At 38.5% G+C, this 15034-nt stretch overlaps 1 protein-coding gene across 2 annotated transcripts; it reads right to left on the bottom strand.

Annotated features, from left to right (window-relative positions):
* Positions 1-617: 617 nt before the first annotated feature.
* beg (malonyl-CoA-acyl carrier protein transacylase beg) lies at positions 618-12289 on the bottom strand. 2 transcript variants are annotated; one of them, XM_076204628.1, is made up of 9 exons: positions 12174-12289; positions 6811-6984; positions 6510-6672; positions 5857-5951; positions 5250-5424; positions 3396-3505; positions 2434-2651; positions 2206-2325; positions 618-934 (listed from the first exon to the last, which is right to left on the bottom strand). In XM_076204628.1, the coding sequence occupies exons 2-9, from the start codon at positions 6968-6970 to the stop codon at positions 659-661; spliced, it is 1317 nt and encodes a 438-aa protein (XP_076060743.1). In that variant the 5' UTR covers positions 6971-6984; positions 12174-12289; the 3' UTR covers positions 618-658. The 2 variants fall into 2 exon arrangements, with proteins under 2 accessions (XP_076060743.1, XP_076060744.1); XM_076204629.1 differs by having other exon boundaries at positions 12153-12240.
* Between the last annotated feature and the right edge of the window lie 2745 nt (positions 12290-15034).

The following is a 15034-nucleotide window of genomic DNA, read 5'->3' as shown; positions in this document are numbered from 1 at the left end:
CCATCCATTCCACCTCATACATCACAACATCTTCCACATACAACCATTCTCCTTTCACCCATCTTCTGTCCTCTTCCGTCCTTCCTCAACACACATTCCCCTCTTCCCCAATGCCCGTTAAAAAGAAAAAAAATTAACCCATTCCATCTTTACCAGTATGTTCCTCAGCACTACCTACTCCCCTTTCATTTCATTTCCAAAATTCCCCATTAATCACTCAGTCAGACACCTCCCTAAGACACACCCACCCATGCTCATTTCCCACAACCTCCTAGACCTGCCTGGAATTCTCTCCCCTTCGTTCAGTTTGCTTACTTAGCCCTAGGACCTCTATCCTCCTCTTACCCTCTACCTCAGTGATCTGATAATTCACCGCTCCCCTGCCAAACACATACATGTCCAGAATGCCTACTCACTTCCTGGGCACTACTACAATCTATCAGCACAGCATGGGTCACCACCCTGGACCATCCACATCCATGTCTGTCTCTTTCCAAACACTGGTATCATCATCCCCCCAACCCCAGTAAACACCTTCAACGTCTCTTTTACAGCTCTCTCTCTCGCCACTTTATCCATCTGCTAATTTCAATATTCAGAGGAAAATCAAGACTCGATTAAATTCTTAATACATGTATTTACAAAATTTACATCATATTTATGCTGCTATGCTGTGACAGGAATCATAGGCTTTAGCATTAACCATCTTCAATATTGTTTGGAGTGATTTTCCTGGACCACACTCAAAAGTGTTAGGAAAAGAAATGCCCTTTTCCCGTTCATATAATATATGCAATGTTTGCTCCCATTTGACAGGTTTACAGATCTGTTTGGGCAAACATTTTTTGATCTGTTTGGTACTTTTATATGACCTCCCATCCAAATTTGAATGTACAGGAATCAGGGGAGGATCAAAATCAATCTTGTCCAATATCTGAAAAAAAAAGAGCAACTGAAAAATTCTTTACCTAAATAACTCCTTCACATTTATTAAAAACTTTAGCTTTATATTTAAACCAAATCAAATAATATATACTGACAAGTTTTAAACACTGTAAGGTAGCTTTTAACCCTTTCTACTCAATGCCTTCTACAGATTTTGAGGAGGATGAAGGATATCACAAGAAGAGTGAATATAAGTTATGTAGGTGTTTGGGGATCAATTGATCAATCAGTTGCCCCTTGTCTCCCTTGCAAAAGACCACCTGCAGCCTTCAGGTAACTAGCAACAGCCTCTGGACAGGACCATAAGTCACTCAGAGAAGGTATATTGTGTTGTTGTGAGGTATTATTGTATGAGGTGTTCTGTGTCTTCTGTGTGGTGGTGGTTGCATCTGGGGCAGTTTGAATTTAAGGCCAGATCTATTCTATGTTGGTATTGTTTTAATGCTGGATAGTGTCCTAAGTGCAGGGAAGCCAATGTGGTTCTTGTCATGAGTGGGAGTTTTTTTTTTCTGTGGGGCTTATGTCTAGGAGTTGTTTGAGGATTTTGAAAGGAATAAAAATATGTGAAAACATAAATCAGGGAGAAATGAGAGAGAAAAGGTATACAGTTATCAATGGAATAGAAGGCTGTGAGAGGGAGATAGGCAGAATATTTCAAGGAACTGCTGAATGTATAGGATACAGGTTTTGATTGTTGCAGTGGGAGATACTAGAAGAAAGTTAAGGCTATCATAAAAGAGGTGAAAGCAGTTTTGAAATAAATGAAAAATAAAGAGGGACCTGGATGAGATGGATGTAAATGTGGAATGTGACAAATGGTGGAGTAGTTATTGTAGAGTGGCTGGTGAGGTTGTTCAATGTGTGTCTAAGGGAAGGAAGTGTCCTGGTGAATTGGAGAAGTATATGTGTAATCACACTATAGTGAGACAAGTATGAATGTAGTATCTTTAGAGGGATCAGCCTATTGAGTGTGGTTGGTGAGGTGTATGGAAAGGCGATTGTGCCTATAACACAGTATGGGACAACAGATGGTTTTTGGACAGGCATGGAATGAGTGAAGGGTGGATTGTGCCTTAATCTAAACAACCCCTTGTAAGGAGGAATAGACCTTTGGTACATGTGTGTATTATTCAGTTAAGCTTATCTATATATCAAGGGTCCCCCCCTTTATAAGGGAGGTAGCCATATTCAGTTAAGGGGTTAATATATTCATACAAGTATTTATTATGAATGGTGGAACATTTTTGTGGTCTTAACTACCTTTTTCAAAGCTGGAACAGCTGGCTCCATTAGACCTGTGTGGAATGCTCCTGATACAGGAAGCCTCTTCAATCGTCTTAACTTAAAATCTGCCTTATTTTTCTCAATAAATTCCAATGCCTTAAAAAGGAAAAATCCATTAAGAAAATATACATATGGAGTATACAGTAACAATGATTACATAGTATATGTAATATCAAAAGATGCAACTAATTTTGAAAACCTCACCTCATCATTTCCAGCAATAACTTTGCAATGGGGATAAAGATAATTTGCAACTCTACAGTCTACCATGGAAAGACCTTTGGCTTGACAAAATTCTTTGGCGACAGAACATGCAAAGCCAAGTCTTGAGTCTGGACCATACAACACTGTCATCATCCCACTTGAATTCATTTCAGAAGCAAGCTGCATTGCTTCTGCTCGTACCTTGACCAAACGTATTGCTGTAAGAAATGTTTGTATTAAGTCCTTTGCTCAACGAATATATGGTGATTACATAACTAATCAAAGTTAATTACTGATTCAATAATAAAGATAATAATTGTCTCCTTGGGTTTCATACATACATATCCCAAGGCTTTTTCCCCCTTACAAGGGAGGTAGCCAAAAAGAAAAAGGCATAAAATCATTCCCACCCATTCCATCCCTAAATACACTCCACTCCACTCCCCTCCACCCTCCCTCTTATCTTAGCACCTCCTGGATAATGGGTCATCCTTGCACCTTGTCCACTGCCCTGGGTCAGAGGCAGTGTCGCAAGGCACAGCACATCCACAGCAAGGCCGCTTGGGTTTCACCAAGTGGAAAACACACAGCACCACAGTCACTGACAACAGCCCTTGAGTCCTTCCACAGACTGCTCTGGGAAGAAACACTGAACTGTTGTCTATGTTGTATTGGTGTGAAAATATTTCCATGTCACTGACTAAAAGTGGTAGCAGGAGGGGAGCAGTTGCTGACCAGGTTTCTATATGTGAAATGGTGTAAGAAATACAACAGATATTGAGAGAGAGAAATTTTGGGCCCAGTCCAGTGGCTGAATGTCAACCCCTCAGGGCTGCATCTCCTGATGTAGGCGATGGGATTGAGAGTTTGAAAATGGACAGCAGTGCAGTCCATCTTGTAGAACCACCACATGTAGGTACTCATCATCGGTCCCAACTGATTTAAAATCTCAAGGAACTCACCATCTTCAAAAGACATGGCTCCAGCAAATGTAAGTGCTGTAATTTCACCTACACTAAATCCAGCCGTCCCTACACATGATTCTAAGGCACTAGGTCTCTCGTCACGTAATCTGCAAGCAGAACCAATAAGATTAGCAGGGTAACCTTTACATTAGTCTAGAGCAGGGGTTCCCAAACTTTTCAGCTCATCGACCCCTTAGTAAAGTTTAAGATTTTCTATAGACCCCCAAACTATTAATTCACGAATTATGTCAGTTTATTATCATTATTGGTGTTGTTATTGTTATTAATATTAGTAATACTATTATTATCATTATCATTATTATTATTACTATTATAATTTTAGTTATCAATAATGTTCTTATCATCATTTTGATCCGTTATAAAAGGGCTAAATGGCAATATTCATCAAGGCAACGGTGTTCCAATAATGAGACAGACACTTTCACATAAACATAAGTGTTTTAAAATGAATATTTATAATTTACCAATAGCTTTAAGAGTGATATTACATATTCTTTATTATATTACTATAAGTAATATTCAAGCCAATAATATTACACAAGCTCATCATAATTTACCAATAGCTTTAAGAGTGATATTACATATTCTTTATTATATTACTATAAGTAATATTCAAGCCACTAATATTACACAAGCTCATCATCTTGATGTTCATTCATGATGTGGTTGTGTGTATGTGAGATTCTCCCTACATACACAGAATAGGGAGGATTTTCAACTCAGAGTGAACTGGCATGGTTCTTCTTTAAATTTAGATATTGGTTGGTTGATCATTCTCCCTCTTTCAGTACGGGAACAAAACAGGATCATTTCATGTTAACCATTTAATTTTAAAGACTGCCTTTCGACCCCATAGTAATTTACTGAACTCTTTCGACCCCCTGGATGGTTTCATCGCACCCTGGGGGTCGATATCGACCCCCTAGCAATCTACTGACCCCCTTTTGACCCCTTGGCTATTTGTCGACCCCTTGGATGGTCTCATCGACCCCTTGGATGGTCTCATCGACCCCTGGGGGTTGATATCGACCACTTTGGGAACCCCTGGCCAAGAGTATAATGTTCAGTTAATTCTTGTTCAAATTAAATGTAGTAAAACTTCAAAGATCCAGGCTAATTAGAGGGGTTGGGGGTTTGGGTTAGTCTGTCTGGATCTTGAAAAAATTGGATCTTTCCAAAGTTATACAATAGGCCCAACCAAACTCTAATCTAACCAAATAAGTATGTAAATAAAGCATGTCACACTCAATGGTAGCATAAATATTATAAAGATTGAATATAAATTCTCACATAAACAAAGTATTAGACACACCAGTATAGTACTGAATACACAATTCTTATGTTTACATGTACCACTTTCTAAGTGTGAATTTAAAAGATGTAAATTACTGCTCATTCTACTTGTGCTTTCCAAACTCTCTTTGTTACTCTTTCACCATTCATCATTCATTCTTTCCATATGCCTCACTTACAGCTGTCTATCTAGCTATATACCAAAAAGCCTTTCCCCCTTATAAGGAAGGTAGCCAAGGCATGCACCCACCTATTTCTTTCATTCTTATAAATCTCTTGGTTATTTGTGGATTAAGGGCCATCCCTGGCTCCTGCCCACTCCCTGGGTCAGAAGCAATGCAGCAAGACATAACACATATACAACAGGGGTCAACAACCAAAGCTGGTTTGCTCCCATTGCTCCATGTACATAGAGACTCTCCCTCCCTGTCCCCTCACAACCATTCTTCACTCACACCTGTCTCCTACCCTCTTCTTTCCTTGCTCAATTACATAATCCCAACAAATAAATGTACTGTAAATGCACTAAAGACTTACTTTTCCACTGCTGCTAAAGATGCTACCACAACTGCTGGCTGTTGATGTACCGTGCGACTCAATTCTTTCAAGGGACCATTAAGGCTCATCTCCAGCAAATCATAACCAAGAATTTCTGATGCAACACTGTACATTTCCTTTACATTAGGGTACTTCAAGAGATCTTTTCCCATACCTATAATATTGAACAAGAAGAAATTATAAGTTTAATTACAAATAATCATTAAGGATTTAACTGCCTTACTGCTGCTCTGGGTTTCTCTTACAAGGAAACTGTGGGCCCTTGTCAACTGGCACTGGTCTCCAGACCCTCCTAAAGATATTAGTATCTTAAGAGAAGATGCATTGCCCTACTGTCTATGGTAGTTATGGGGCTTTACCCATGTAACTGGCTGTATGAGGGAAAAACTGTTGCTGGTTGACTGTTCTCATGTGAAAAACAAAAGGAAAATTAATGGAAATTGTGTATGACAAAGATCTTGGGCCTGTTCTGGAGACTGCGCCAGCCCCTTGGGACTACATCTTCAAAACAATAACATTCCATGGTTGTGAATATCAATGCTATATCTAGGTAGGTAAGGTATAGGAAGATGACCCATTTTCTTACCAACATATTGTGTTCCTTGTCCTGGGAAGAGAAGAATTGATGTCTCCTTTGGATCAATTCTTGGAGGTCTATAGGAATATTTGGCTTGACTCTGTCTGTAATAAGAAAATATGATCACTATTTAATCCTCCTAAGGAACTACTAATATGGAGTGTTATCTAAACATTACACATTCATCTTTTAACATTTTCTTCTTTTGAATATGTAAATGATCCTTATACTAGAGTACTAGATGCACAGTTATATGCAGTCAACATTTTAGAAAGTGACATCCCTATGAACCCAAGTCAAGCACCATTCTTTATTTAATTAGAGACAAAGCATTGTTCAAGGAACCAATGGTGGGTACTTGCAAGTGGGCATCTGAAGGGAACATGTGTAATGGGAGTGAGAAGGGTTAGGATATTCTCTCATACTTGGTTGCTTTATGGGTAACAGCTGATTAGATTTGGGGGGGAGGGGTCGGACTTAGTAATTGAAACTCAGCAGTTTCATATGATTTCATCATTAACCAAGGTTCCTGTTGATGACTTGTCAGCATGCTCTTCCTTTGTAATACTTTATCTACTATATATGTACAACATTATCATATTTTATGGGTTACATAAAAATTAGAAAGCAAATTCTGTCATTATAAAAGCAATGGTTCTCACCCAAAATTACTGTTATGTGGATAAGGCCCACTGGTCCATATATCCTCAGGTCCCTGTGGGTCATCTTGGTAGGTTGCAGAGTTATCAAGTAATGTCTTTGGGTTTTCCTTCTCAATTAATTCTTGTACAAATGAGTCTGAATCCGAGGACTTCTCAGAACTATCTATAAAGAGTACAAAAAATTATTCCTGGTGTTTCCAAAATTTGGTTTAGTAAAGCACATTATGTACATCAGTTCATTTGTCATCTATATGACTTATGTTGTGCCAAGCTGTATACAACAATTCATAATTTATCTTGCCTTTTTCCTCTTCCTTTACAGGTGAGCTTTCCTGGTTATGTCTTAAACGTCTAACATGAACAGTTGAGCTGGTATGAAATGAAGAACCTGGGAAATAATTTTCAAAAACTTGTAAAGAGCAAGATATGGACCTCCTACTCAACACTCTTCGCAGCAGCATGATTTGGTTCTGTTCTGTTAAAAATAAAATATGCCAACATCAGGAAAAGAGATATATACTTTTAGGGAAAAACTGATAATACTAAATACACAATATCAAAAAGCTATTTTGCTCCTATGGTAAAGGGATCAATGGTAGGTGCCTGTACTTTGTAGTAACTTTTATGGGAGTCAAATTCTGCATCTCATATCTTTATAATTTTCTTTAAACCAAGTTGTTAGTTACATTGAACTCTAAATACATATCGTGCCCTTATTCCTTTCCAGATACCTGTGTGACAAGCCTATGGCCATCAATGAGAATTATCTCCTTACTGTCTCCAAACCCCACTGACACCCTCACCTCTACCTTGAAATACAATTCCTTTTCTTACTTATGATTACATATGTGTCAACTACACCTAACCATGACTTGATGAAAGTTTAAGGATGATAAGTAAAATGTATAATCACTGGCTGAGAATGGTGATTATGTTTGTATAACAGAAGCTGATTATATCTAACCAGAGATCCTTAAACTTTGTGTACATACATACATATACCAAAGGCTTTTTCCCCCTTATAAGGGAGGTAGCCAAAAAACAAAGGCATAAAACCACTCCCACACATTCCATCCCCATCACAATCCACTCCCCTCCACCCTCTTATCTTGGCACCTCCTGGATGATGGCTTGTCCCTACATCTCGCCCACTGCCCTGGGTCAGAAGCAGTGTCGTAAGACACAGCACATCCACAGCAAGGCTGCTTCATTAAATCGGTGACCCCCTTCTCCGTCCCCTCATGCAGAAAAAGAGAAGATGGGGAGAAATCCCTTCAGGCTGCATCAAATTATTTCTCACACATACTCCCTCACCCCCCATTCCACCTCATGCATCACAGCATCATCCATATACAACCATTCTCCATTCACCCCTGTCTTCTGTCCTCTCCTGTCCTTCCTCAAGAGACATTTCCTTCTTTCCCAATGCCCCCCTTTACTCCATCCATCCATCTCATACTAGGTCACCCCCTCATGTTCACTTCTTCCACCTCTGCCTTCCACACCTCTTTTACTAGTCTTTCTTCACTCATTCTTTCCATATGTCCAGACCATCCCAATACTCTTTCATCAACCCTATCTCCCAACTCCCTTTCCACCCCTGTTCTCCTCCTCACCTCATTTCTTACTCTATCCAGCCTAGTAACCCCTATCATAGTTCTCGGACACTTCATCTCAAATACATTCTAACTCCTTCTCTCTTCCTCTCTTATGTTCCATGTTTCTGCCCTGTACAGTGCTGTCGGTACAATCACTCCTTCATACAATCTCCTTTTAGTATCCATTCCCAAATGTCTATTTCTCATTACACTTTTTAATCCACCAAGGCATTTACTTGCTTCTCTCAATCTACATTCTACCTCCAACTCCACTCCTCCCTTTCCTGCCACATTCGCAACCAGTATCTAAAAATATCCACTTACTCCAGTCGCTCTCCTTTAATGCTCACTTCCAGTCTGCTGCCACTTTCTCTCCTTGTACATCTTATCACCTTACTTTTACCAACATTATCTTCAACTTCCTTCTTTCACACACCTTCCCAAACTCTGTCACTAACTTCCTCAATCCTTTCCCTGATCCTGCTACAAATGCAGCGTCGTCTGCAAACAACAGCTGGCTTATCTCCCACTTTTCTCCATTTTCTTTAACCATTTTCAATCCCTGACCTACTACCCTTGCATTTACCTCTCACACCAACCCATCCATGTATAAATTGAACAGCCAGGGTGACATAACACATCCCTGATGAAGTCCCACCTTTACCTCAAACCACTCACTATCTCCATTTCTAATCCTGACACATGCTCTACTACTCTCGTAAAAACTCGACAGCTTCTTACAGCTTTCCTCCTATCCTGTATATCTGCAATAGCTCCCACAGTGCCTTCCTGTCTACCCTGTCATGAGCCTTTTCCAAATTCATAAAAAACATCCTTACCTTTTCCTCTATAGCTTTCTCACATATCCGTCTTACCACAAAAATCTGATCTATGCAACCCCTACCTGTCCTAAACCCACACTTTTCCTCACCAATTACTCCAGTTCTTAACAAAGAAAAAGGGGATAAGTGTGAGTGTAGTAGTTTCAGATGGATTAGCTTGTTAAGTGTAGTTGGGAAGGCTTATGGGAGGGTCTTGATTGAGAGGATTAGGAGAGGAACTTTGTGTAGATATCACAAAAAAAATCATATCCACTATTATGTTAAAATCTGAGTATTGAAGCTACAAACTGTACCAGTAATGGTCAAGATGGTGGAACAACTAGAAACTGGAATAACATCTGCCAAGTTAGGTATGATATAATCTAATCTATTCTTTCTCATAACCAAATCTAACCTTATAGCACTACTCTATATTCATAATTTGCTGATAAGATTACCATTAAGAAATACAAACAACTTTATTATGTAAATGTAATGTAGGTAATGTCTCCAGACCCCCTCAGTAATAGTAAAGATTCCAGGAACTCACAGATATATCACTATATAATTATACATTTTGTGTGACTTCCAGTGGGGGTCAGGGGGCTGCGAGCCTAGGCTGAGTCTCTGGGCTGAATCGCTAGTACACAAATGCATGCAAGCTGTTCCATTGATGTATCTATCGATATAATTCGGCCTAAATAAAATCTCAGTCATCACCTTGCTATACATACACTTGCACACCACACCACACAATGCTACACAAAACAAATCACTTGTGGGCCAGCACAAAATAAACCGCTTACACACAGGTGCACCCAACATACGAATTGCCCAACACTTCACATCAACCAAAAATTATTTGACCACAACAAAAGTTTTTTTAACAGGATCGTTTATTATAATCGGGAATTAAGGACAATCAGGAATTAATGACAAAAACTCGAGATCATTATCAGGAAAAGAAAACAATCGGAAGAATATCATGCCAGCCCACAAGATGGAGGGCAGAGCTATCCCTTTTCAAAACTCATCAACTCTCACTTCCAATATGAGCCAGGTTCTGTCAACTTCAATTATATTTCTTATACCTTTTCGCACATGGAGAACTGACAACCAATAACTGCCCCCCCCTTTCTATTGCTCTCAGCTGATGACACAGAATCAGTCCCACACCAATGATTAATTAATTGTTGCCTTGAATTTCAATGAAAGGAAAACCCACAGTCCTACAATGGCTGGCAACAGTCCTCAGGCCATCCCACAGATCTCTCTGAGAAGAAACATTGGACTAATGTCTGTGTTGTATTAGTGTGGGACTATTTCTGCATCCCCTGTAGGGGGAGGCTGTCAACTATCCATGAGTGAAAAAATGTAGGATACACTGTTGAATTTAGTTGAGAGAGATCTTAGGCTCAGTTTGGGTATCACTGCACCTCTTGATGGAGGTGAGGGAACTGATGGGTTTTGAAAATTGGCAGCATCATGGTCTATCTTGCAGGACCACCACAACATAGACGAAAACCTAAAGTTTCTTCCCAGAGAGATCTGTGGGAGGGTGACCCCTGCCAGCCATTAGTACTAACAATTTAACAAATTGCTCTTTGAATATTTAACAAAACTGGTAAATTCCATAATTTCTATTATTACATATGGGAGGACTGTAATTTCTCCAGTCTCCTTTGTAATAGTAATAGTATACATATGCATGTACTAGCCACCTGACAGGACAAGATTAATGACTGCTATAGATCTAAGTTATTTTTCCATGGATTTCACAAGTTCACCACACTGGTATTGCTTACAACCTCGGCAGTGGGTGGAAGATGGGCACAACCCTTCATCCACAAGGAGCTAAGATAAAAGAGAAAATAAATGAGTGTATGCCTTGGCTTGGGTACCACCATTATGAGAGCAAAATGGCTTTTAACCGATTAAACTCCGATGACAAGATTCTTGTCATTTGGTCAAATAAAACAAAAAATCATAAAACACCAAAATGTTTGATCAAACACCACAAAAACATGACATCAGTCCTCGCTTCGCGAAGCGAGGACTGATGTAATATTTTTCTGGTGTTTGATCAAACATTTTGGTGTTTTATGATTTTTTTTTTATTTGACCAAATAACAAGAAATTTGTCATCGGAATTTAATGGGTTAAATATATCTCCATCACCATTGGGGATTTCAAAAGTATGTATGTTTATGTGGATGCATATGACATATGTTTAGCACCAGAGAGATGGAATGATCCAGTTGTGTTGCCATATAGGACCACTATCTTCTAGGAATAACAATACGGGAGTCCTCTCACTTAAAATAAAATCTGGAACACCTAAGAATTGGAAAGTTAAACTTAATTCATTGGGGCCTTTGACAACTTCAAAGTTAGATATGCATCAAATAAAAATCAAATGTTTGAACCATGGTCCAATAAAATGATAGGATAGAATATTTAAGAACTTTGCCCCCAAACTATCTAATAGGCTCCTAGTTGATATACTAGCCACAACAGATACAAAACAACTTAGAAAGACTAGCAAAAATTAATGGAGTGCAAAATGGAACAAATCACTTGTGAAAGTAAAATCTTTCAGATGATCATCCTGGCTGTCACAGGGATTGCTCCGGGGACCATCCAACGTATTGCCAGTTGACCACTCTAGTCTCTACCAATAACACCACTGAACCCTTAGTGGTGTTAACGGTAAAACGGCTGACTGGTAATATGTTGGTCCTCGCATCGTTCCCCACGAGAGCCAGGCTGATTATTTAAATGCAAAATTAATCCAAAACTGAACAGGGTTTCAAGAATTAATCTGTGATTAACTTCTCATGCAGATACAGATTACAGTAACAGTGTACAGTATCATGATCATAGTATGGGCAATAGACTAGTAACAAATCCCTGCTATACACCTATAGGCAGTCCCTACAAGTGGATCTGTTAGCGACGCCGAATAACCGTGGTGGCCCACCTTAGCTGTGTTCGTAGAAGTTGGGATTCATCCAATGTATCAAAAAGTAGGATGAACAAAACAAGGTAATTAGTGTCTCCTGCTCACTGGCACTGCTGACAAATCTCAATTGAGATATTACGATATCACATTGGTTTGGAATTATTCAAGACTATGCTAACGGTGATTGATTCCTGGTTTAAACTAGATGTTGTTTATCCATACATGCAACTGCATATCACTTTACTCTGCAAAATCAACTTACTAAAACAAATTGCATTCCTACCTCAGTACCGCCTCTACCGTACTCAGATTTCCTACCCGTGTTATTGTTTACATCTGGTGAAAATACCTCTTCTGATGTTTGGAAATCACTATATTAAAAGTAATTAGTTATCTTTAAACTTAAAATGATATTCATGTTTAGTTTACTTTTCCATGTTTATATCTTATTTATTTTCATTGCATGTCACAAGTGATTCAGAGCGTAAAGTGAAAAACGGGTTGGGGACTCCGGCAATCTAGAGTTGCCGCGAATTCTTGAAAACGCTGACCATTGAGGAATATGAGAAAGCTCGCCGATAGTGAATAGTCGTCTGTTCCATAGATGTCACTAGCATCAATTTGTAGGTTACAACTAATTGCCCTACAGTGACTCCATTAAAAAGATGGAAATGAACTGTAAAATAATATTAAACATTGCCCTAAACGTAACGAAACAGAATCTCAATGCATATTGATAACCATGCATTTTCATGGCCAGTATAAAACTGTTGCCGTGATAACAGCATTATTGCTGATCGTTCTTTTTTCATTAGACGCTCTACAATGTAACAATGTGAACAGATAGATGCCATCACATCTGGAAATAACTATAGGCAACAGTAACCTTAACGGTAAATAACGATGAGGGTGCTTTGAATTCGAAAAAAAACATGCAAAAGATTAATTAATTGGTTCTAACACTACATATGAAGTTTAGTAATCTCTCGGTGATCATATGAAATCCAGTGACCATGTTTTTTTTCAAGGCTGGAAAAATAACTGAAGGCCTTCCGTAATTGGGAAAATGAAAGCAATTCCCTTTTGAGTTAGGAAAAATACCAGAGAACAGTAGTGTCATCTAAACGAAAGATGAAAAAATACCGCTACAGTACCAGCAAATGATCTTAAAGTTTAATTCATATTTTGTTGGACAGCCGCTAGGTGACATTACTGATTTGTCAACATTCGGAGTGTGCTAATCTGACAGGTCAACATTGTCTTTGACTGAACAATGAGCTGTAGATTTGAAGTATTATTTGAAAGTGTTAGTGAATGGATTTTGTTTTACCGTATGTTCTCTACATGAAATTCTATAACTCAAGCTCTATATTTCACAGACTCCATGAGTACGGGATAAGGTAAGGTTCAGTGAATTAGTATGTTATGGATATAAAAGTATTGGTTATAAGTATTTTTAAAAATAAAACAATGTCATTGGGAGATGTTATATTAGAAATGCTTGTAATTATATAGTGAATGGTTTGATTTTGCAAAGCTTTTTCTTTGCCCAAACTAAAGGGTAGCAAATTGCATGTTTGCTGTTCACAGCCTGTGACCTTTGACATTGTTTTGTCACATTCCAATATTATTGAATCGTTTTGCAATCTTCATAATATCTTGTCACATTTCCTAGTGTTTTGTATTTGTGTTGCTGCTTCGACTGAGTATGTAGATTTTTTTGATAAAATATATATCTATGTGCTTAATCTGTTCATTGTACATTTGGGATTTGAGTTATTATCGTTATAATATATTTATTCTTGATTTGGTTTATGCTTGTTTTATGTTTATATAATTTCTTTGGTGCTACTATAGCGTGATGTCTAACACACTATAGCGTGAGGTCTACTACACTATAGCGTGAGGTCTATCACACTATAGCGTGAGGTCTATCACACTATAGCGTGAGGTCTATCGCACTATAGCATGAGGTCTCCCATACTATAGCGTGAGGTCTACTTCTCGTTAGTACTATAGCGTGAGGTCTACCATTTCCATACATTTATTTTAGCGATAAACACATATTTTGTACATATCCTAGGAATGACTTAGATAGATAATTGGATTTCTAATTACATTCATATTAAAGGAAGAAATGTAAAAATAAACATATATATTTCCATACATTTATTCTAGCGATACACACCTCGTACATCTTCTAAGAACGTCACAAATAGGTTAGGTTAGGTCAGGTCACGTGGACAGGTGAAGGGAGCGTCCCAAAGAACGCGGATCAGGCGGTAGACCTCACGCTGTAATAGCGCCATTTCTTTTCTATACTTGATCATACTTCTGGCACGGAAATTATGTTTTTCGGTCGTGTTTGTCAGGAACTTGACGCAAGTTTTATATATATATATTTCATAAACATGTGGTTTCGGACGTTAAGTAAACTCATTAATTATTTACTTTATGTAACGCTCTGTGATTTCTTTAAGGAATTGTTTATTGGCAAGAAATCGCCGGATACTAATAAAGATAAGATCGGTAGTGAATTTTGAAAATAGTAGATTTGGTATGTAAGTCTTTGTAACGCATGTCAATGCTGTCTTATGGAAACTATAGAAAAGTATGGATAATAACCTAATTTAGTATAACCTAACATAGGGAATATATTATACTGGAGAGACGTCGTTCTAACTTTCGCCTTCCTGTGTATTCGCTCATGAGCCCGTTGTGTGTGTGTGGGGGGGGAGATTGGCAACTTGAATGAAAAGATTAGGAACTTCCTTCTTATCAGAGGAAAAATTCTGGTTTGGATCGGTTATTCTAACAATGTTCAATGATTTCGTAAGAAGGAACACAGCTATCGCATATAGAAAACATCATGATATGTCGACATTTGAAAACAACTTGTCGACATTTGTAGGGACGACGAAAATGGCATTTTTTCGCACCGAACTTGTTAGTTTGTTTACTTTCTTGATTACTTGATGAGGCTTAAAGGTCAAGGCCTCAGCTATGGGGATCCATCGCTGCTTCTCAGTCCTGCGTCGGGACAGGCGACGACATTTTGGATATCCTTCAGGAAACTATTCATCTTGGTCTTACATTGGTGCAGCGAGCTTTTCTTTCGGTGCTTTTGGGAGACTGTTAAAGAGC

Source organism: Oratosquilla oratoria, chromosome 21, assembly GCF_046742065.1.
Source record: "Oratosquilla oratoria isolate Oo_2021 chromosome 21, ASM4674206v1, whole genome shotgun sequence".
Taxonomy (NCBI): domain Eukaryota; kingdom Metazoa; phylum Arthropoda; class Malacostraca; order Stomatopoda; family Squillidae; genus Oratosquilla; species Oratosquilla oratoria.
Note: the sequence above shows the minus strand (reverse complement) of the source record. Positions and strands in the feature narration are given on the sequence as shown.